This window comes from Zootermopsis nevadensis, unplaced genomic scaffold (genome assembly GCF_977971745.1).
Source record: "Zootermopsis nevadensis isolate Lab colony 2312 unplaced genomic scaffold, Znev_1.0 Znev_ptg000007l, whole genome shotgun sequence".
NCBI classification, from domain to species: domain Eukaryota; kingdom Metazoa; phylum Arthropoda; class Insecta; order Blattodea; family Termopsidae; genus Zootermopsis; species Zootermopsis nevadensis.
In genome coordinates, this window is record NW_028259139.1 from 14,723,785 (window position 1) to 14,749,415 (window position 25,631).

Below are 25,631 nucleotides of genomic sequence, written 5' to 3' on the forward strand. Positions count from 1 at the left end.
CCTGCAGACAAACTTGGTCTTCATATTTTTAAATGTTGATGATATTCTTACCTGAAGATAGGAACGCAATTGGTCTTAGATTTTAATGTATTTATTGTTTATAATCGCCGTAATAAAATTTAAATCAACTTTATCGTCCGTATAATGCCAAAGTCTTCAAAGAGTAGAGTAATATCTCCACTACCCAATACGTCTTCATGGCGTGGTACTTAATAAGTATATAATTTATAAAACAGAAAATGTTTAAATAAAATATTTGCAGAGTACATAATCAAAATCACCAAATTTTAAATTTGAATAACTGGTTGAGAAATGTCCACAGGATATGGTGAGTCAGGAAGAGGCCGTGGTCTATTATAAAGTATCATAACGGCCTGTGTGAGAAAACTCGGTGGAAATGATCGGTCTCCGGTCCGAGATTCAAACCGGGGCCCTCTCGGTTATCACGCAGCAGCGTTGAGAGTCCCAAAGATCCTGAATATTTTCTGTCGCGTGCTTGGTGATATTTCCGAATAGCAAGCCTGTTGCAACGCGCGTACTCACGAGTCTTGCGAATGATGGTGAGTGAGGTGAGGTGGGGGGGATGGGGACCTGGTCTTGTAGTAAAAGTAGCGCATTGCTAGGGTTCAGACCACTGGCAGTTACCAGAGTTGGCTCAGCGAGTGTGTCAAGCCGCATAGAGAGTCGAGTCTCTTCTGCTTGTGCTCCGCGATCGGCACTTGTTTTTCATCGTATTCTATATAAAGTTTGCGGTGTTTCCATGAGGGGCTTTAGTAAGATGTGAGGTTTTCGTTTGTGAGATCAGTTTCATTTCAAAGTGATCGTACGTTGTCGGAATTAAGTGAACACCGTTTGTCGAACTTGAATTGTCATATTGTGAACTCGACAGCTTTATACAAAGTGAATTAATTTCTTTTCAATACTGTCGCTTTTGACTTGTGGTCTCGTTTCGTATTACAACTGTCTTGTAGTCACAATGGTTAAATAACAGCCATCATAAATACTAGACTAAATAATACCATAAATAGAGTTTGAGGTTAGATAGCTTTGTGTTCTTTAGACATTTTAATTACTTTGAACCATGTGTTGATGGTTGGATTTAAGTAAGGCTAAAATGAATTTTATAATAATAACAGCAATAATTGTTTAGCCGGAAATAGACTGTGGTCCCAGAAGGCAAGATATAAGACATATCTTAAACTTTGTGCCGTATTGTTGTAAGTGAAGGAGAAACTTAGTGGCATTAATGATAAAACTGCGTGTTGGACCAAGTTGAAGTGAAACTGAGTGTCTTGTAACGAGAGATTTGTTTTATGAATTTCTAAGTGAAGGGAAGTGTGTGATGAGATGGCTCAGACCATCTTTCTGCTGATCTTATTTTGCTGTTTTACTGCTGCACGCAGAATGGCGCCACTTATGTCCGACGACACTGCGAAGCGACCGGCCAGAATTGCAGGTAACGACATATGCAGAACTGACGCCCACGCTTAAATATGCGAGGCCCAACCCATCACTTCCCCATTTCGAACCAAGAGCATAGATTGCACGGGCAAATGTTTGCAAACATCGTGGCAAGGTTAATATTCTGAGGCCGGATGGTAATTATATGTACCACCTGCTTGAACTTTCAATAACTGCATTTTTTGGACGGAGTGTATTTATGGGTTCCGTATGATTCTCGCTGTGAACAGCGATCATATCCCTAATCAGCATTAGCCAGGTGATCTTTGTAACGGTGAAGTGTTGTATTTTCTTTGCGGTACCGACTGAATTCTTATATTTAGACGAGCTTCGGTTTCAAAGGTTAATTAAAACAGCGTTAACCAGTTGATCTTTGAAACGGTAGTGGGTTGTGTTTTCTTTGCGGTACGGACCGAATTATTAAATATTATTTAGACGAGCTTCGGTTTCAAAGGTTAATTAAAACACCGTTAACCAGTTGATCTTTGAAACGGTGATGGGTTGTGTTTTCTTTGCGGCAAGGACTGAATTCTTAAATATTGTTTATACGAGCTTCTGACCCAATATGTCCATATTTGTTAATAACTTAGTTTACGACGCTATTATCATGTACTGAGGTCAAAGTTATATATCATCGAATGATATTCGATACAATGAATAATGAAGTTTAAGGGATGTTGCAGGAGAGTTTATGCATCATTTTTTAACTGCTGTTACAGTAACTATTCAGAAAGACCGTGGTCACAAATTGATTCTGTCTCCAGATAGGGTATTAACTGATCGCTGAAAGTGTCTGGCCTACAGGGAGGTGAAGTAGTCCAGTTTGGGGGAAATGGATCGGTACAACTCATCTAGTCTTATTGAGGTTGTCAGATCAGCGATGATCTTGGATATTAGGGCGGGAGGGGGGAGCTTACAGAATTTTAGTGGCCACGAAATATGTGGGAGGATAATATTAAAATTTGTTTTAGGAAAATGGGTTGAATGTGATCTTTGGGGATAGTGCTTTGGTTTTTGATAAGTAAACCCTACTTCCCTGCTTTCATTATCCATTCGTTTCACCTAGAGTATTATAATTTGTAAAACACAGCATCTGCCCAGTGCCAGGTTCTGAGGAGGATAACGGTATAACCGTGGAGAGCTTCGTCATACACTGTTCCCTTCACCAAATATTGTTAGGATCATGAAAACCGAGATCTGCGGGACATGTAGTACGCACGAGGCAAATTACAAATGCACACGACAGTTTTACAATTAGAAGTTTCCTTGTGGAATAGACATAATTTTCGTCTTATTTTAAAGAAATTAACTGCAAGATATTGCGTCACAGTTGTAATTACAGCCCTTAATTTTAGCAGAAACGTGCCCTGTTCCCTTATTTTTAATGATCTGAATCGATGATTTAAGAATGAACGTGATCGGCAACCATAAACTTTCAGGACACAAAGAACTGTTTTTGAGTCGTTTAATATTACTATCAAAAGACCTGTTTACATTAATACAACGTTCCCACTTTCAGAAATTGTCCTGAGAAACCTTTTTTTAATTGTGATTTGTTTCATTACTGCATTAACTGGCTTATTGTACACTCTGTTATTATTTGTTACTTAGTTACGGTGTCATTGAGTCGGGGGAAGCACATTTTATATATTTTATATTTTCTTACACAACTTCTGTTTCCGTGTTATTTACGTCTGCCTGTATCAGGGAACGCAGACCGTAAGCCCAGCCCAACAAGAACCTTGGTGCCATCTCAAGGCTTCTAGAGACCCGTGAGAATTTTACATCGTGCACGAGGTGTAGAAGATGCGAGCACACAGTCCTGATCTACTTACTTCCATTCGAATAATTTTTATTTGCGTGGATTCGTGCGGTGTTCGCTATAAATTGAATCTCCTTTCATTTTCCGCCAGGCGATGCAAGGTTAGCGAGCGAAATATTACTATACCAATTCCTTATGCAATACGGAAAAGTTAGTAAGACTATTAAAAGGCTCTGTAATATATGTAAAATTTAACTTCATACCAGATTCTAAGAAGCATAGTGGAAAGTAAGTGGTTGGGAAATGCATCTACGATATAATAAATATCGTTTCCGCCTCTGAACGAGGCCAATATCTTGGATTGGCCACTGTTACGACAATCCGCTTAAGACGGTTAGAAATTAGTAAAATGTACGCTTTCTATATTCTTGTTTCGTTTGCAATGATTAGGGAACTTCACCTCTCGGAGACAGTGCTGTTGGGCTTAGACGTTTTTCGTTTTACGCCAGAATTATCTCTGCAAGCGGAGCTAAAACTGAGCCAGCGACTTACGCTGTTTCTGTACTAAGTCGGGAACGCCCGAGTTTAAAAACGCAACACACAGACATTGACAATTCGCATGATTTTCGCGCTTAAGTATATTCATACAACGTGTTTTAGTTTTATAACTGTTTTGAGAAAACGCGACCTAGTGTTGTTACAGACACCGATTAAATTGCAAATGATATTTTTTCTTTAGGGATGAGAGAGTTATTGATTTCTCGATCTGGTTTTTCGCTTGGGAAAAGAACACTGAGAATTATGCCAATAAGTTATGATTTTTTTTTAGTTTTACATGATCGGTATTTGCATTAGTCTGGCAGATACAATACTGGATTATTGCACAAACGTGGAAATAGTGAGTGTATAGGCGTATTTAGTTTACTTTGCATTTATTCTAGACCGACATTCTTATTAGAGTTTAAAGGAGGGGTGGATAAAAATTATGAGGCCGCATGCTGAAATTTCAGACGAAATATTTGTGCTTTAGTGTTCCGTGTTAATAACTTCTGGTTCGCTTTAAAAAAATTACGTGAAGAGTGAATTTCAGGCAAATTATGAAGTAGTAAAACTATTGTTGTTGAATATTAACTGCAAAATGCTTTTTTATTATGTCTGTAACTATTCTTCTTCAAAGTCAGAAAAGCGGCCCTGTTTTCACCCTTATAAATGTTTACGTTTAATTTGTTCAGTAAGCTTTCTTGGTTCAACAAAATGTTCGCACTAATGTGAGTTATTCCGTAATTGATTTAATTATGTTTCATGATTAACCAAATCGATCCTATCGAACGCTCGAAGTTCGTAGTCTTCCGATTGTGTCGCCTCGGAGCTCTGCAGACACTTCTCTGTTTGCTCTAGATTCTCGAAATCAGAACGTTTTGAGGCAAACTCTTAATTCAATTTGTATCATGATATCTGAGGAGACTTAAAAATCTTGCATCTCAAAGTCCTAACAGTTTTTCATATAATTCAGATTATTCAATCGAGAATAGTACTTTAATGTTGCAACTGTTTAATCCACGTTGATAAAATTCAATTTTCTTTTAAAACCGTGTAATGATACTAACATGACGTCAGTAGACTTAAACCTCGCAGTTTCGCTTTTAAATCATTGACGGGAGCTCACAAATTATAAAAGAATATCATTTTAAAGCCATTGTGCGTCATTTAACCGCGGGAAAGTATGTGTTTCCCAACAAAACTAAGTTTTTTTCCGTTCGGATAACGAAAATGTCAAGCAGACAACCACGACCAAGCCAACGGATCTGCTGAGAATCAGCCAATTGCGACGCACTAAATTGTCTCCTTGAAAACTAAGGCAAATTACCGTTTATTTACATCACGCTAAACAATGAAGTTTCGCCAATTTTAGTGGCACTCGGAACTTGCATTTTAAATTCTCCTCGTGCCTCAGACCATATTTCAGCACGCGGTATTTCCGGACGAACAATGCAGTGAAAAGAAACATCATAATTCCTAACGTGTTTTGTTAATTGTGTGTGAAGGTCTGTTTATTTATCACCTAGTAGCGCCATCATTAGTAACAGAAACTATTTTCAAATTATCTTATTGAGATTACAATGATGTGTTCACGCAACATTACAAATACCTAACCCAGTTATTGTTGTAATACTTAAAAAGTAGATCATTTGAATAATTTCTCACAAATCTCGTTGTTTTTCATAAAACTGTGATGGCTAAACAAGAAGATATGACGTCTCTACTTTCGTCGATTCAGACAAAAAAATAAGTTTTTGCACGAATGTAAATCCATTTTGGAAGCGATCAGATAGTACTGTGTACATAGTAGTAATGCTTAATTTAGAAATCACCATCACGAAATTATTTTGGAGTATCTAACAATACTTTTACTTACCTCGACAATTCACGTACTCCATATTAAGAAGTTTCAACGAATTTACTGATTAAAATAGGCTGTTCAATTGGCTTTTCTCAGTGCATGTGATATGAGCTCTTTTTGCTGTAATTTAATATTCAGCAAAATAGTAGTTCAAATTCGTTGTGTGGTTTAACAGACGAACTTCTAAAAGTACACTTTTTAGAATTTTTTTTTTTTTTTTACAAAACCCTTGCGCTTAAGTCGGTTATACCACGATTTCTTCTTCCACCAAATTTCAAATTCTCTGCCACGCCTGTCATTTCCAGACATTTTACTTGATAAAACACACGGCAAATCGCCCACGAGATAAACACAGCATTCTGTTGTTAACTCTGAAATATAACAAATGGCTGGCTGCATTTCGCTTGATAGGAATCGTGTAAACACGCATGGAACACCTGTGTGAGTCAGGAGCGAGCTAGGCCACTGCTTTGCTCTTGGCTTTCAGTTTGTGACTCAGCCGTGTGATTGAAAGGAAGGTCTTAGCCCCCCCCCCCCAACCACCACCATATCCCGCGGCTCGGAAGTCAACGTTGCTACTTTGCTACTCTGCGACGTTTGAGCTGTCTTCACTCGCCTGGGCCCCGTTGTTCATATTGAAACGATATTACTCAGCAGTGACCTTAAAATATTCAATATGGCGGCGTTTGCTATAGCTATCTTTGCAGTCACATAGGGACATACATTTCATTTTCATCCAAACATAACCAGAATTAAATTAGGACTCGGTTAATATTTTAGTTATAATTTTGTCTATTAAACGATTTTTTTTTTCGGAATGCTAATGTTTAGCCATTCCTGTAATAAGACTTCTGGTTTTGCTTTATTATACAGAGTGTTCTAATAAGATGTATACACACAACCATTACACGTCAGCATTTTGTACACATCTTTTTGGGACAACCTGTATTTACATTTTGCCCAATCGATTACCATCATCGATGCAAACCAGAAGCTGATGCTTCCGTTCTGTTCCAATCCATCCCGTTTCGCTTTTCAGAACGGACGTCATTACGTGGAAGATTGGAGATAGTTTAGAGAAAATCAGTAACACTTCTACCACTCAGTATTCGTCATGCATCATCGTTAGGGCAATCTTTAAATCTGACAACAGCGACTTTGCCAGTCAGTGCAGAACATGACGTGCATGGTTTTATTCAGTAATGTGTTCATAATCTTATACAGGGTGATTCAACATTCCTATGTTCCTGTAACAACACAAAGATGTGTGTGTCTCATTGTGAACTTATGGTTAGAAGTTACAGATGCTGGAGGTTGGCCTGATGCGCTTGTAGACAAGCAGCTGTTTTGTCTTGCAGGCTTTGAGGTTTCCACGGCGGTGAGTGGGTTGTTGCGCCGTGTAGTCTGGTAGATGTCCACCAACGTTTCAGAGGTCTTTACTGCCTCCATCATCAGAACCATGAAACGCTGGTAAACTTCTACCAGACTACAGAGTGCTACAACCCAGAAGACAGCCATCTTTCGGTTTTATCTTGTTATGGAAGATACGTGCCAATTCAGCACGGGAAATATTCCTTACGAAACAAAATTAATGTTGTCTTCCGTCATATGACGGGAAATTTGAGGATTGTCTTTCATTTCGTGACACATTCTTTCAGCGTATGCTCTCATCTTGTCCTGTAGCGACGCACTGGAGTTTGTTTTCATCCGCTGTCTCGTGTTGATGAAATAGTGATGTCTGATTGCTGTCACAGTTTGCGAATTGACCTTTTCGGGATCTTCATTTTACGATGTGAAATGTGTACCACTTTCTCATCTGTTAACAAACAATCGTTTGTGGCGTGCCGCATCTCTGCTCGTCAGCAACTGATCCAGTTTCCATAAACGTGGCGAGACAAATGCCTCACTGTGTTGCGACGTGGTGAATGAGATTCCGTGAACATTTAAGCAGACTTCTGTTTGGCCTTTTCTGTGTATTCATCTCTACGACGGAACACGTGTTCCACTAAAAACACCAAATCCTCGAAGCACAACACAATTTTCACAACACTTGTGCGCATGCTCGATTGGTTGAAGGTAGTTGTCAAGGTCATTCAGTCACGTGACACGGCTGTTGCGTCCCAAATGGCGTGTGGATGTGCAGGGACATTTTAAATCACTTTAACTTGTTCTTCCAGGTGCGGAGGGATTTTTGAATAAAACCGGGACATTTCCATGCGTGCTTATATCGCACCATGACTGCTTAAATTCCTGGGTTCGAATCTCGACCGGGTGGTGTTCTCTATGGATTTGGACTCTTTTTATTTTCGCTTCGATTCTTCAGGTGAAAGTTTGATGTAGAATTTACGAAGCTCACCCCATCTCAAAACAAACATTATACAATTCGAAATGACGGTGTATAGAGTTAATGAACAGCTATTAAAGCAAGATATGTCACTCTTGTTCGTTTCAGGTACATTAAAAAAACAAATGGTTCATAATTTAATTGTCAGTGTAAAATGTTTTACCCCAAAAATCACCTTCGAAGTTTTAACCAGAACCGGACTTAGCCGGTACATAACACAGACATTGGTAAAGGGGGATCTCCAGGGAGTACAGTCCTTCAGACCCTAAAAGTCGCTCAGCTTCTCGAAAAAGTTCCCTTATTTTAAAAATCCCAGCGTTCAACGTGGTCTTTTTACAGAAAAAACCGTGCGCACACACGTATGTCTTGAATATCTCTTTTAATATTATCCTCCCACGCCAACGTGTCTGAAGCTTTCCACTTTTTACACCCAGAATGCTGTGCATTTTTGTCTCTCCATGCGTGTTACATGCCCCGCCCATTAATCCTCGTTCATTATGCATTATTTGATGAAGATGTAAGTATAAGCGGTGTGAATCTGCAAAAGCCTGTATTGTGGCTTACGAACGTGTATAATTTCGTCGATCCACCTCTTCAATTTCAGTTAAAAAAGGAACGTTCATTTGCATTTCATTAGACGTGATAGGCGTAGGGCGGATCAACCCATCGCAAGACTTAGCTCAACCTCAACTCGTGTAAGATCACGCAAAGCAACACACAAATACGCCGACATGTAGCCACGCCCCTAGCGGGGTTTTGGGATTTCACTGTGGCCGGCCACTGTGAACGCCAACAACGCTTCTGTTATGTTCTTACTTTTGCTGGCTTCTTTATACACATCAAAGTAAAGTAGGAGCCTCCCTTTCTTCCAAGATCTTCCTGTTACCTAGACGTACAGATAGATTAATTAGCGTCTGGTACAGAAATTCGGTCTCACACACTACAATTCGTTCTGGCACGGGTTAATGAAAGAGCTCAAAGGGCAGGCAGGTACATGGAAATGGGAGCCAAAATGGACGGTGGCAGTGGCTTCGTGAAGGACAATAGACACTCTATAAAGGGCGTGTGTTTTAGTATGGTTGTAGCCCGTGTGTGGAGATGGAAACATTTTGGTGATTACAGTCTATAAACCTTGGGAACCTGAAATCTCACATGATATTAATGATGATATACAAAAGCTCTAAAGCGAGAATTAAAAGATACTAGACGATTTTACCTGTTGCTAAAACATTTGTATGGGTGGAAGATTTCATCATTCAGCCTAAAAAAGTACATCGTTGAAGGTGTTTGAAAACAGAGTGCGAAGGAGAATACTCGGACCAAAGACATGAAGTGACGAAGATGGAGATCATTAAATAATAAAGCATATCATAACTTCTACTCACCGATTATTGTTATGGGTATTGTGTCAACGAAGACACTTTGCGTATACAGACAAATGAAAAATTGCACACAAATCTTTTGTCAGTAGGATTAAGTCCCAATTTAATGTGTAGACGTAAATACGAGGGCAGCTAGATCAAAAAGACATGCTCGGAGAGTGCACCGAACTCCAAAGTCGTTATTTCTATTATTTGCAAATGGTATTATATCAAATAGTTCGCATGGCCATTCATAGAGTTTAGTACGGATAGTTCATACTTCACATAGTAACTGATAGATAGCAGCACGATCGGCTTATAACTTCCGGTAGAGGGCAGCACGGTCTATAATGAAAGACGCGACGGATAGACAGAACATACATGTAAAGTGGTCTTCGCATACGTTAAGGCGCGAAGTACATCATTGAAACGGATTTTAAAGAACTAGTTAGGGTTTTAAGATGCGCACTGAATTCGGTTAGATCTGTGATCTGTGATAGCAGGTATTCCAGAATGTATTTAAATCTATATTATTTTATTATTTTGACGAGAGAAATGTCACCACAAGATTGCAAAGTGTATGGACACTGAACTGCACGTAAACTTGATAGGGTTTCAGCTTGCATTTGGAGTGAAGAGGATGACGATGCGTCAGCCATAAGGTACTACTTGTTCAGAAAACATCACACTAGAATATAGCTTATGATGAAATATTTTACTCCAGTGCTATTAGAGTAAGCATTTTGTAAAATAAACACGCATTCGGTATTCGCTTATTAGCTGGGTTTTCTCGCGCGTAGCTGTTGTGCTGATTGCATAATGCTGTAGTGAATATTTGAATTTCTTGTTGTTATAATTAAGAAATATAAACGATAAATATTCCGTATTAGAATTTGATAACCCACGTACCATGTAAATACACCGTACGCGTATTACAGTCTTCGCTTCAACAATTTAGAGGATCTACGTCTCTCATTGGTTCCAGTTTCAGACTTTTTTTTCAGTCGTCTTCATGCATTGGGCTGTCCACTAGATCTGAAGTTTTCTTCAGGTATTTTAATGACGTCATTAACATAAAACGTGAAGTTCCTAGCAGCAGTAAAGTCCTTCACAGCGGCTCATATCAGTTCAATGGAATTTTCCTTATGTTACTCGATGTTTTCTGAGCGCTACTGTATCCGCGCATGCGCACTACACGACTCTGCTACTACACAGCCAACATTAGTTTCTTGTCATTCCTCGCCAACTGTTCACAAGTAATTCAGTCTGGATGTTTGTTTTACAGGTGTTCAACTCGGTTTGAAATCCACTGTCCTCGTCACTCTAATATTTACACATTTATATAAATATTAGAGAAGAACGCTATCTACTTTATTTGAACTATGATTTTACATTGTGCTTCCTACCACCCAGACGTTTCTCTCTCTTGCAGTAACGGTGGGCTTGCATTCGGAACGTACCCAGTTCAGTTCTAGGTTTTTTCAGAAAACATCGAATTGTAATTATCAGAATTACTTCTTCGTAATTAGGAACTTCCGTGTTCTGGTCTCGACCCGGATGCTTACTGACAGTTATTCGCAGTTTACTTCAGTCTTTTAAAGGAGAGTGGTATCATAGTAAGCCACATTTACTTCTATGTACGTCCTTCGTAAATCATTATTGGCATTCGACGCAATGTGCAGTATGAAGTTGATGAGCCGTCGTTAAATTACAAAGTCTAGGATGATAATGTGAAGAACGTTCGAACCCACGGACGTAGTGTCTGAGCAGTCAAGGCCCCCAGGCCGCGTGGTCACTGTGGCCTGCAATTTAACCACATTTTATTATCAAGGTTGATCCTAATTCACCTTTCATTTTGTTTTTTGCCAGTGATGTTATAAGAACTGATCGGTAACAGGACATACCGAGTGTCTCTGGAAGTCAGATAAATTTATGATGCAATCTGCACTCTTGATTCATGGTAGACTGCATTAGCTCGGAAGGGAAAGTGATAATATATTGTTGTAATAAATTATTTAGTTACTGCATCTTTTATTCACATATCGATAGTGTGTAGCTGATCAGCTCATTAACCCCTGAAATATGCTGTAATACCCTTCCACAATTATGGCGCCTGGTTCTTTAAGAATCGCTGGTCTAACTGACGAAACTTGAATTTTTCTATGATCCAAGGCGTACGTAATTATTCGAAAAGTTTTATTATGCATTATAAATATTGTGTTGCTTGCAGAATTACAATTAAATGACTCATCGAGAATGATGGGAAATTTTAAAGTCGTCAGCACATACACAATCATAAATATTGTACCATTAGGTCCAAAATTCCTCAACAGCAAATAATCAACCAACAGAAAACCCATAATCCCTTAAAAGCGTCACCACGGCAACGGTTATAACAACACATGCTTACATAAATATGATCCCACACGGCCCGAAGGCCCTTAGCGGCAAATGTTGACCGACCAACTAGCCAAGCTGCCTACACTTTCTTTGTCGACGAGGAAACTCGCTGCGGGTCGAACGTAATTAGGCCTATTCTGTAATGTTTTGTGCCGATAGTTTGTAGGCCCAATTAGTACTACAGCTTCACTTCGAACATTACAGGACACCGTGGTCTCGGCTTCATTTGTCACCCAGGTATAATAACTATCACAAACTTCATGGAACAGAGTCCTTCCTACGAAGCTCATAGTCTCCAACCTGTCCAAGAAATCTCCCTCCTTTTATGCAGTCCGAAGTTTCACAAGACCCCGTCGCTGGATTCTTTATTTCTTGAGCCAAATGGATCCAGTCCACACCTGCACATCCCGTGCTCGTAAACACGAAATCTCAAGTTTATTTTCCGTCCGTCCCAGTCGGAAGCACTGCGATTTATTTAAGTGTTGTTAATCCTTTGCCGATTACCAAAGCCGGGGGACCACCCACTGGCGGCTGTCCGCGAGTGCATGTTCAAATTAACTTCACCTGGAGGCGGTCATCACCCCCGTCCCTTCCCCTCACCAAAGGTCGCTCTGAGCGCCTGCGATACGAAATGGCTTTTGGATTTCGTCGAATTGTAATAACTCGATTCACGTTGACCACTGACTGTCCATTTGTAAGTCAGTGAAATTGCTTTCGATAACGGGACGCTGGCTTACTGGAGTCACTGCAACAGGTGGACAGACAGAACGTAGTTTCAAAAACATTTTCCTTTCTGCAAAAACTTGGCCTTTTAAAAAATGTAATCTACTTTGAAAAATTGATTTATTTAAAAGAGAATGGACATCGGAAGTGTTAGACATTGAACTTCAGCCTCGAAAACCAAAGGACAAAAATTACGCGATATTCAGTTGGCGGAATTAGGTGAGAAATTGGTAAATTGACATCGAGACGTGGTTATGTGACAGAAATGGACAAATATACACATGACCTGAACATGAACTGACTAGTGACGTGCATTACCTTACAAAGCAGAAGGGAAACATTAACAGGCCTTTCTCACTTCTCTTTCTAATGTAAACCCTCGCTTACAGCACAAAAATTGCGAATGTTACAGAAACTTTGCTTTCACTTATGTAATCAGCTTAAAAATAAACACAAATAACCCGAAACATATGTGTGTGGGGGGGGGGGGGACTTTCTTGAATGTCATATTTCATACATCCGTTGTGTATTACAGCTCTTTCTGATTGATTTATCTGAAGAGTTAATTATCTTCATGACTGATGGACTTCATCTGCAGAGCCTTTCTGCTTCGCACTTACAATTCGTTCGGGGTTAGAGTCTGGCTGTGGGAACCTGCCATCCAGAGCGACATCGTGGTTTTCCTCAACACCTCCAAGAACATTTGAAGATCGCGCCTTAAAATAGGCCTCGACTGAACCTTTGAAAAGGCGCGTTTGAATGACGAAAGAAATAATCCGCACTGAAGGGAGATGAATGTCTCACTTAGAATCCGTGGAGTAAACGCACCCCACCGCAGCCTTTTCCATTCCCGCGTTGTTACAGTGGATACCGCTGCTGACATCTACAAAGCAAACAGGATGACGCAACACCGAGCTGTCTCCTTCAGGCTGTGAGTTCAACACTCGACCTTGTCCAGAATGTGGCTGTGGGGGTCTTATCTTTCGCGTGAGAATGCTGGTATCAGGAACGAACTCGTTATGAACTGTCTTGCAGTACATGCGCGTAATACGAGGACATACTCCTTTTTTATTTAATTTCAGTTCAAACTCATTGCCGGGATGTGCGACGTTTCATCAGCAACGAGGCTAAGTGTATCGAGCCACTGTTGGTTTATCTGGTATGAAACATGTTTGAAAGATAGTAAGGTGGTAGGAAACCCCCCCCCCCCCCCCCCCAAGTGCCTCTGTGGCGAAAAGCGGGGCAGCTTCACGTTCTTAAGTATTCATAGTTGCTGACGTGTAGAACAGATCGTGGCCCCATTAGCTAATCAGTGACATTACTTGCGATAACCAACTAATTAAATATCTCCGTGTTGAAAGCTGGCCAAGGGATCTTCTCGGCTTTTCTAGGTTCGTGATATTTCCATTGGATCGTATTCTGTGCCGGCTGAGCTTAGTCCACACCATCACACCTTATTTCCTTCTGATCCATTTTATTATTACCTAGGTCTTCCCTTAATTTCCCACTGACACAATTTTGTCAGAATTTCCCGACGACTCCCCCATGCAGAGTAAATTTATGGCAGAAACAGTTCCGTTGCTGGCGATGGTTTCCGACGCAACAGATATTACGCTGTAAGAACATTTTCCTTGCTTAGGGAAACAATGCAGGCTTAAGACATCAACTTCTGTTCGCTCGGAATCTGTCGATTTTTTTATTGTTTATTTTTAAGTATGCTCAGAAATGTTTGTTTATAGCAGATAGGTACTTTTTCTGGCAGATATGTGTCATATTCAATGACTTATCACCAGAAGTTTTATCAGTTTTATTATTTTATTTTGCTCATATTATTTATGTGGTAATTGTTAAATTGCGACATCCTAACTTGGCTGACACAATCTAGCTCTCAACGAGATGCACACCAGTTTGATTAATATCTTTAGAGATGACACGGTTGTAACTTATCTGAGAAGAAAATAACTTAGGGCGAACACAAGATTGATTATTCCAAACAGGTCTTTGCCGAGTGGGCCTGATATTATGGAATATGACCCATTAAAATATTTTTGTCAGTGAGCTTGTGACCATTTTAAGAACTTGTCTGTCTCCCTCGGGCAGCTGAAGTGAATTGTTAAAGATTTTCTAATAAATATCTGACTTTGAACTCAGATTTCTATTTGAAAGAGGGGTCACCGATATGACCATGTCCATATGCTAGGTCTGTGTGTAACGTGAAAAGTTTTCCAGCAGTCATAAAAACTTCGCTGTGGGCTGATGGGGCGTTTAAAATGCATCAATAACGATGCATTTAGTGCACTGGTGCGCATGTGATCCGTGAAAACGAATAAACTGGTAAATAATTGGCCTCATCTCCGTGCGTGAAGTCTGGTATGTGTGTGTGTGTGTATATATATTTGCTCGTGGGGCCATTAAGCCTGTCATGCTGCTGGCAAGTTACGGAAGGCCACGTATCATACGTCTCGCTCGTCACTCGTCACCTGGATACCACAGCGGCGACCTTGTGTGCAAGAGTGACCTACATATCTCAACCTCGCTCTCTTTTAAAAATTGATACCGACATAGGCTTTGAAGTCATTTTCATTTATTTGAAAACCAAAATAAAGCGTTTAAGAATGTTATGAATTTTTAAATTGGCTTAGCAGAACAGTTGTAATTCTTGTGTGAGTAATAATCTAATTTGATTTTGGTCTCACATCTGCCTTGTCCCATGAGATTTTCCTATCTCAGTATTGAATTTCTGTGTTGTTTCCAATCCATCTCAGTAGCACTGATTTAGTCGTCGTAGAAGAATATGTCTTAAATACCCCCATACGATATTTTATTCTTATAAACAAGGGTTTCATACATAATTCACTTCATTAATTTCAGTTGTATTTCGGCATTTATTGGGAAGGACTGAGGAAAGCCACAGAACATCTCAGTCAGAATTCCGGTCTCCAGGCCGAGTTTTGAAGCCGAGACCTCCCATCACGAACCAGGAGTCCCAGTCCATTTTTTATTATTAAAAATAACTTCATAAGCAACTGACATGGATTATAAAATATAATATTTTAATAATTATTATAAATTTCAATAATAGTATGTGCCCTTAACGTAAATTTTAAATATTATCCTATGTCAGTTGTTATAGTCGGCGCAGTGGTTTTTGGCTGGTGGAATTTTCAAGGGGAAGGCTAGGAGCGAGTCACTTGTGCGATGGTATAATGCTGACTGCACCGAGGAGCTTATCGGACTGAACACCCAAACAAAAGAAATACACTGACCGTGCCACCTCAGGTACACAGAGTAGGTCCGTCCGCTAGCTTCTCCACCGGCCAAAAACTACTTTACCGACTATACATGATGACGTTGTGTATTGTACTTCCAAATATTTGCAATTTCCTTTTTGTCCGTTTGTATGCCTTCCTTCTTGATCTGCGCAGAAAAAGTAAATTTTGTGCCTCTGAGAGTTTCATTGTTATAACCGACTACGAATACTTCACATTTGCTAAGACACAGTTTTGATCCCATTCCGTGTCGAGCTGAGCCGTTCGGTGAAGTAGCTCCTATGTGATCTCGTTTTCATGTCGTACGTTGCTCTGTCCATTTTATCAACCATTTGCTGATGGTATGTCATGAACCACTTTAAACTTGTTCCTTTCGTGGTGATATTTTACGTATTTAGTATCGACATTATTCGCATTGTTATCTCCGTCTGAGCACTCGTTACAATATCTCCTACACTTAATAAACGACGCACTTCGTAAGGTCAGGTTTGTGTATCTGTCTACGAAGAATGCAGTAGTTATTCGGTTTTGAGTATTTTCGATTGTAAGTTTGGTGGGTTTTCTGTTTGTGTGGATGTTCGCATAAGTTAAACCATTCTTCTGTCAAGACATTGCTGTTTAAACAATGTGTCCACAAGGCGTTATAAAGACAGCGGATCATTTTGCGTTTTGTTTTCTCGTTTCTTCTGTTGTGTTGTTGAAATTAACGTTCTAAATATCTCTCCGGTCAATAAGCAGAGTACCACAGAATGGCGCGTGTAATTTTCTGTGCATTTTTTTTGGCGTAAATACGTCTATGAGGAAGGGTCATTCGACAAAAAAGTGTTACGAAAAAGGGAAACGAAAAAGTGTTACGAAAAAGTGTAACTTCATTGTTATGTTACCTAGGAAACCTCATCTCTTTACTCAGCATTGTTGTTACATAGGAAACGTTACATTACATTAAAATACATTACTTTATATTACATTCATCTACCACAGACCCATATTAAGCGTAATTAATTCAAATTAAGTATTCAAGCATTTTTGTTACCTAGGAAACTTCATCTGTTTACTCGGCATTGTTGTAACCTATAAAACATTACATTACCTTACCTTACATTACATTACTTTACATTACATTTATCTACCACAGACCCATATTAAGCGTAATTAATTCAAGTTAAATAAGCAATGTCTTAATCAAACTTATCTCAATTGTGAAACATGTATAAAGGAAATATTTAGAATAAAGCCAATATATAAACTTCCTTTCCGTATAGACGTCAAATTCTCCGGAACCGTAGTTCCACTACCACTTTTTGTTATTGGAATTAATTGATTTGATCAAAGTGTCGACGTGGTCGAAATACTTCGCGCGTGAGAGACCGTTACGAGCGGCTCGTAACGGTCGCGATTGAAGCCTTGGCCACTCCATCCTGAAAACATTAACCTCAGGTTTTTGGCTCAGGACTGCAGTTCAATTAATGAAGTCGAGAGTCCGTTATGTGACGTACGTGAACTTTCAGTTTTTGTTTCTGTGTTACAATACTGCCCCGATTATCCGACCTAAGCAGAAGGACGTTCGGGTAACAGAAAATGTCGCATAATACGAAAGACTATTAAAAAATACGAACAAAAATGATATTTAAAGTAATGTAAATTTGTGAACGAAAAAAATTTTTGTTAAAAGAAAGTAATTGGTGTTTACTTCTGAGCCTCCTTCCGACAAGGTCACTTCTGCGACTGAACATTTTTTGGCAACTGAGTGCATAAAATGCGGAAGGTTTGTGGTGGAGTTGTGTGATTTATTCAGCTACGTGCTGACTTGACTGTTGATAAAATGGAGTGTTCCGACATGGCACATTGGATAACAGTAGATCTGATAATTGGGACTGTACTGTATTGGTAAAGTATGTTATTTTCTCATCCAAGTGATTCTCTTCTTGAAGAAAAATGCGCTTTTCTTGACGAACATAATCCCTATCAAGTTAATAGAATTTTGACCTCACCCACACTCCATGTTGTTTCAAAAGCTACACCAGATATCTCAGACACACTGTTGTTTTAGAATAATTCATTGTATCATGTTACTTTCGTGTTTTATTAAGTTATATTCATCCAAAGCGAATATTTTTTGTTTATTCTGGCATCTCTGTATCGGTTATATTCCTTTGCTTTGTTTCTTTACATGTCTGTCCCACCTCCTGACGTCATCATGTCGTTCTTTCACTAATTCCACCCGAAATCATCAGCTGATTCCCTCGTCTTGCCACCTTCCAGTGGTGCATATCCCGTTGTGTGTGTGTTATGCTGTTTCTAACATCGCCGACGGCCTGAGAAGCAACTGGCAACGTGTCTTTTCCTGTCTCGTGTTTCACGAGATTTTCCGATAAACGTATCCAATCTATTCTTGAGGCAGATTTTGCTGCGTAATAGGTATAGATCGAGTTAATAGATGAATTTGTCCACGTGTCTACAGGACTGAGTTTTGTACCAGTGTTTCTGACTTTTCTCAGGGATTATAATTTCCCGTGGAATCCACAGATGAAGTCCTTTCCTGTTACGTAGCTTTGAGGAAAATGCCGTAGCGTGTTTTAATTCAGAAGCAGCGTTTTGATTAATGCTATTCGGACAGACAGGCTGTGTGCTACCTACCAATTCGCTGTTGGTCGAAACTTACAACTCAACCAGACCTGTCTCTACTATATTTGTCCATGTTGGTTCAGCATTTTGGCTAGACAGATTCTGTACAAGTAAGAATTACCTTGGGATTGTTATGTGGATTTGCAAGCATAATATATAACGGGTTGACCTCAGTAAGCCGTGATGCTCTAAGATCTGTAAACACTATGAGCTTGAACACACGATTTTCACATCCATGACCAAACTGCTTAATGCTTGTATGTTATAAATTTGGTGCCAAGTTTGTGTCACTGTAAAAAGGGACATGACCTTGCGTGCAGACGTTAAAAATGCTTTGTGTTCGAAAGTGGGACGCTGCAGCTGTGTGCAAAACATAAGCCGACGTCCAAACTGAAAGCCTAGTACGTGAAGCCCGTAATCCAACCCTTGTATGCTGTAATTTAGCACTGCCCACTGCCCCATCATGATGTTAAAAGGGAATTTCTCTTTCAGATACGTACAGTTGTTTGATCGTTTAGATTTATCAATACCTTTTCGTCTGTTTTCATCAACTTGAGTCGCATTGGCATATTCCTTCATCAAATGTAGGCAAACTTGTTATATGTCCATTCATGAACGTTATTCTCGAGCTGCCTGTGATGCACACAGCATCATGTCGTTTGTTGAACAACTACTTTCTTCTTTGATGTGCACTTATAATTTATCAACTAAGCTAAGCACAAATCGCGTGTACAAGGCTTCACGCGGGAGCAGAGCCTGGTATGTAAATGCATCTCTGACTCAGCCAGCGTACCTACCTCTTCGGCTCCAGACAGCTTCTGGTAACTCGACTGTGAATTTTGATTCTACACGTAAATAGGATGATGGATATTGGAAAAAATATGTTGTGGATATGTGAACTTCAATGGGTTGACTCAGAATGAGTGTTGGAGGTTGAGTTTGTTGTTTAATCGGGTTGAGTAAGAGATATGTTTATTTATAAACAGAATAAACGTATGATTCTCAAAGACTGGAGCCTGCTGCCAGTCATAAAATTTAGTGTCTTGTGTGACCTTGAACAGGGACCAAGACGTCTTCTGTGAGCTGATACTGAAGTTGAATGTTGTAGTCAAAAACTTAATATTCTTATTAATAATTGCTAACCCTGTGGACCCGAGTCATTTCTGGGAAGCCAACAGTCACTCAGCCACCCAAGAAGTTCCCAAAGTTTTTTACGGAACGCGAAGGTTCAATACCGTGTCCTCAAGAGCCCGCTGTGGCCCCTATCCTGACCCAAATGAATCCAGTCATGTCCTTATCACTGAATCCTATAGGTCTGTTCTAGACCAGTTTTCTCAAATTGATGAGTAGCTCAGCACAGTGGTTGTCAGACTTTGATTTCCGGCCGAGAAAATTGGTTATGGTTCTGTTGAGTTGGTGCCCGTCTCGAATCTCGGCATGGAAGCCGACTTTCGTGTCGGGATCTTGTGATTTTACTTAGTAACTCCATGAGAATGTCCGAATATGTTCTTCAAGTGGGCAGAACTTCACGAAAAGTGACTATTCTCTCATAATATTCGACGATGAACTTTGAATTGTTTTAGCGTCTTTAAATAACCTGGGTATGAGTTGTTTTATTTTGTGTGATGTGTGTTGTTTTTTTGTGTCTTATTGTTTTGTTGTGTCTTATTGTAGGATCACTACCACCGAGTAGTAACCCATTTGCAGTTAATAATAATAAATAATAATGATGATAGTATTTCCAGATACATTTCTGAAATGGATTAATTCTAACTACCGAAACAAAAGCACCGATAAATATTGCATTATAATGTGCACGATAGGTCCACTTTATAGACAAAATATGTGCAGAGATTGGTTCTCAATTTAGTTAAAGCCACTTATTCAACTGCACCATGTGGTTTTTTATTGACATTAACCATTGATGGTATATGTGCTTGTTGACTCTTCTGCTTTTTACGCTGCTTGAAAATTACGCTTCAGAATTAATTAACTGTAACTTGTATTTTGAACTTCTTCCGGTGTGGCGTATGTACATTTAACCAAAGAAAAAGACAAAGAATGAGTAGTTCAATATTTGGCCATTAGAGGTTCTCACGACGGCGAGCATGAGGATGGCTGTCTTGTTGATTCTTGCGGCGTGTCGTATGCTAGAAGTTTACCGACGTTTCAGAGGTCTTTGCTGCCTTCACGGTCAGAGCGATGAGCCCCGATGATGGCGGCAGCAAGGACCTCTGAAACGTCCGTGAACTTAAGCCAGATTATACGGCACAACAATCCAGTGTAATTTTTATTGATTACATTTAGTTATCGGACGTCTTTCATCGCTAGATTTCAGTGTGTACTGAGAGCAGTGAGTCACATACAGAATCGTACAGAACAAGCGCAGAAGCTCTGCCGGTGCTGCATGGCCAGCCCATCCCAAACTCCATGACTTGTTCAACCCTGATAACATCAGATGGAAAAGTGAAATTGTGAAGGATTTATTAAATTTTCTCGGACGATCAGCCATTAAATCCTGAACAAAGATTCGACGTTTAAGAGACTGTTTTGGACTTTGTTATCAAATTACGAAGTTTTTTCATCCTGTTACTTCCCCTATTTTGTTTATAATATTCCCCCCTTCTTCCTTTCTCATACACGCCTAAGGATTTTAATCAGAAGATGACAAACTGAACAGAATATCTAAAACGTAAACTTATTAATTTAAGCATGAATGTCAAAAATTGCTATTTGGTATTTTGATTCCGAAAAAACAACAACATGGAAGTTCCCACGTTATCCAACGGCTTATATCTTTATATTATCAGTCACGCACCGATAATTATGTGAAACATCTAAAAAGTAAAGATGGCTGTCTTCTGGGTCCCTGCGCTGTGTAGTCTGGTAGAAGTTTTCCGACGTTTCAGAGGCACTTGCTGCTTCCATGAAATGTCAGCACACTTCTACCAGACTACTCAGCGCAGGGACCCAGAAGACAGCCATCTTCCTATTCGCCTTCAAAATCTCAGGTTATAAAATGTTGTTTGTGGCTGAATTAAAACGAGTTTTCCTCATGTATCCGACATTTTACGCAAGTACTTGCCGTGACTGGCAACTCCTTACTAATCCTCAGTACTGAAGGGCGGTAGGGGCAATGAGAGATTTTATGAACTGGGATGACATAAGGATCATATTCGCGCGCCAGCCGCTTTCTGCCGCTGTTAATCTAGGGTCAGTGACCATAGTGACAGGCCTGGAACATTTATGTATTTGACTGTACGTACGATGATATCCTATAGGCCTTGGAAACATAGTGACAAAACAAGACATTATTTGAATAGCTTACGGACTTTAGAAGTTTTTACGTTCGTGTCTGAGGGTGACGTTAAACGCCCGTTTTGCTGACTTACAGTGGCAATGTTAGGAAGAAAATATTTTTTTATATAAGACACATGAAAAACGTGAGCAGTATGTAATTGGGAATGTGGTTATTTTTACAGGTAACACAGATAAGCTATTGAATAAAATCTCAACTAATGTGAAGTTAAGAGCCGCCTTCTTAGATTTTGAAACATGTCGTCCGGTAGAATGCGACCGGAAGTTTAGAGTCGCACTGATGATGGAAGCATTAAGCACCCCTGAAATATCGGGGGATTACACGGCGTAATATTTTAGAACGCCGCCATCATGAGACATGTTAATTGTTGTGGATACTAAAATCCAGGAAACCAAGATGGACTGCGCTTTTTAGTGGGATTGGGGAAACAAGAATAGACATAGGATTTTTGTTAGGGAAACATCTTGGAATGTTTCGTATGGAAGATCGGAAATTAATTGGGGATTTAACTTGAAGATGAATGGGCTCTTGAAGGAAATGTGTTGTGTGGATGGGAAGCGTTTGGAATGGTCTCAGGATCGCATGGCGTTGGCGACTTCGGCAGCCAGGATTCAGTTGACATTTCTAGCAGCCTTAAGATTCCGGCAACTGTTACGTTCCGCCCTTAATTAATTGACGAATACGTTTTTATGCGTCTTGTTAGAACGTGTCTGCGGTTTGATCTTGTAGGGTATTATCGGTTATTTCTGTGGTTTTGTGGTCAACATTATCACCGCGTGGCTTAAGAAAACACTGGCTCGTCTCTTCAGTAAGTGTCTTTGTCTTCTTTACGAACCATGCGTACGTAATTATCTGTTATTTTTCCCATCTGTTCTCTGGCCTTCTGATTAATTTAACGTTTTCTCCGTTCGGTGGGTTATAATGCGGAGAATTAGAAGGCGGTTGTGAATTAGAATGGATATGGGAGTATTCCGTCGCGGTACTCTTTTAGAATTTGCCTTGAGGGCCAGTGTAAAATCACGAAGAACCTCAGTCAGAACACGTTGGCAGTCAAGCCGAGAATCGAACTTGTGTTCTACCGAAGAGGAAGCTGACCAAGTTGAACCCAGTCCTCGGACCCTAAGCTTAGCCGTGGTTGTCCTGCCTCGCCGGATCTTTGCGAGTAAAATGTTCAATCTTCTTGAATGGAAAATTTTTACGATTTAAATGTTTTCTTCTGTTGTACTCCTTACACAGATGAGGTTTTACATTTATACTATTCCTGTACTTTGGTTTTATATAAAACATCTGAAAAACGTGCTTCGCATCCATTTCGTATGACTTTAGCTGGCCGATAAGTTCAGTAGCCTATATATTAAGGTGTTCTCTTATCTTGTGCAAATGTTATGACGTGTTATTGAAGTTTATATATTTGATATGTCTTCAGGTAAAGTCGCCCCATTCTCGTTAACCGTAGCACGTGGGAAAAAATCCTTACGACGGAGCTGTTTAGGATTTTGCGAATCCTAGATGCAGACCCCCACCTCAGGAGTTCTTTCAAACCTAACCTCACCATCGAGGATCCAGTTTGTAATTATTATTTGAACTTCGCCATGCTTTTTTAAACATTTTATCTGCCCATCAGACCGTTTTGTTAACTAATAACTCGTTCTGTAATTTCTTATTGTTAAGTATAACTCACCTTTTTTAGAGAGAGAGAGAGAGAGTGTAGCATTAAAAATGGTCCTTAATGAGATCGGCGACGTTGCTTTGTTAAAACTCTGCTCCGAATTTTATTTTCACATTCTTACGATTATTGTAGATTATGTCGTATAAAAGGCGAGGAAAATTGCGGGAAACGACATCAAACACTCCCACTGCCATGAATGCCAATTTAAGGGTCCCCTTTTTTTACAAGCAGCTGAAAATCTGGTAATCTGCACCAAATGAAACTTGACTTGAACCACATGAGTGTTCAGGAAGGCTTCATTTGTGATGTTTACATTTATATTAAATTGACTTTTAATGCACTTGTTTTTGGCGTCAGAAGGAATATTATAATACCCTAAAATTTTCTTAAAATTCTGCACGTGTATAATGAAGAGATTTATCCCTTGACAAATTTCGTCATCGGACGCTGTAGATAAGTTACTGAGTGTCTGAAACGGTCGCATCACATTTTTGAAGACGTTCTGACCACAAGTCTTATTCTACCGTCCAGTCTGAGCTCTCTCTTGGGTCATTGTATGCTGCCATAGTTAGACGCAATAAATGCTGGAGAGATTTTATCACGGAGGAATAATATAATTTTATCACCCAAGTCAAATGACTGGGCGAGTACTTTTGGAAAGACAGCCAAAACTTCAAGAGTAGTTCTTCGTGCGCACTGTAAATTCCTTCACAAATAACATTAAAATACGTGAATTTAAAGGATGAATTTTGACAAAAGTTGTCACTATAGGGTATAACTTAATAGGGGCACGGCCCGCCACCCTCCCCCCCCCCCCCCGATCATGGAGGCCATCAGCTGAAATGATCTTCCCCCCATGCCGCAGAGGCCTTCAGTCGAAACGGCCCCTCCCTCTCTGGGTTCAAACCCCAGAGATCCAACCAACCAAATTCCTTTGAACAACTTGCCTGACGGGATAACCTCCCATCAGCAGCAACAGATCCCAGTTTGAAGGTCGAGGCTCCCGCCACGACGAAACCCCGTTAGCTTTAGCAAAATTTCAGTTTTTTATATTAAGACCGTTTACCATTTCCAGCAATGCGCCTTGTGCGCAGGAATGGTTTTACCTAGGTAGGGACGATGCTTGCGCAGGCCTCCGCCCTCAGCTAGCTTTTTGGTTGGTTGGTTGGTTTCACTATCGCTGCCGTATTTGACTCAGCCTTTAATTCTCTTTCGAGTCCATTTGACATTTGAAATGACTGCCGGAGCCCATCTCCCATTCCTGGCGTTGCAGGAACACAATCGGCGCTGCCACATAAACGTTTTGAACGTCGAGTTTCATTTAATGAAATCATTCAAAGTACTGAAACTAAAAGAACACAAAATGATCCTCAATAATATCATCGCGATTATACCGATGAATCTCCAAGTAAAGTAGAACTATTAGAAACACCCGTACTTTAATGTTTTTTTAAAAGGATTACCTTTATAGATGTGTGTATTTGTTTCATCAGCTGGTTGTCGATATTATGAGCCAGGTCTTCATTTAGTTCACCGCTTTACAGGGGTGATTGATAATGAAAAAAGAAGTCCAAAAATCTGACGTTTTGCTTCTGTTATCAAAGCATTCTGGATGCTGTTGCATGAGGTTTATGATCTTTGCTGCCAGTAGATCCTCTTCGACTCTTCGCGCGAAGCGACCACAGTATTTTCACTATCATAACCAGTTGCTACTTTTTGTGTTGGTTGACTTTCGTCTTGTCAGAAGTTCTCGTTGTCTCCAGTGAAAACACTGAGCTGGTTTGTCCTTTGAAGCATGTGTTTTGTTTAGAGACGCCCGCTAGTTTTGACTGGTTTCGCACTTCCATTGGCCAATGTTTCACAACGCACTGTCGCTTCTGTCCGTCTCAGTGTTTACAGGTTTTTTGCGGTTTTGACTGACGAGACTTCTTTAGGCGTTCTTTAGAAAGCACTTTAGCGTGAGCGAGGAGTATGGATCCGTTCTGTCCGTTTGTATGCCTGTCTGTCACGCCTTTCAACCTAGATCGTTCTGCCATCTATCAGTGGAATTGCTAACTATACACGTTCTGACGAAAGTTTAACTCGAGAATGTTTGAACGGATTTATTGAAATTTGACGTGAGACTTTGCCGTTCCAAACTCCTATCTTTTGATTTCATATCATCGTGACGGATTCTCAAAGCCGTGAGCAGAGACGACGTTTCGCAGCGATGAAGCCATTACCCACAATCCCCTACGGCGACTGATGACGTATTCGCCCGTAAGCGAGCGCGTAACCCAAGAATGGCCAGACAGATT

At 40.0% G+C, this 25,631-nt stretch overlaps 1 protein-coding gene across 3 annotated transcripts in view; it reads left to right on the plus strand.

The window, feature by feature from the left end:
• The window catches only part of sog (chordin short gastrulation), a 176,763-nt gene that overhangs the window by 50,608 nt on the left and 100,524 nt on the right, over positions 1-25,631 (plus strand). For 2 of the 3 annotated variants that reach the window (XM_087344411.1, XM_087344417.1), the window contains exon 1: positions 620-1,456. The exons of the other annotated variant lie outside the window; for it this stretch is intronic. In XM_087344411.1, coding sequence (XP_087200537.1) covers positions 1,348-1,456 — 109 coding nt within the window. In that variant the 5' untranslated portion in view covers positions 620-1,347. Of the gene's footprint in view, positions 1-619; positions 1,457-25,631 lie in introns of those variants that run through there. 3 annotated transcript variants of the gene reach the window in all.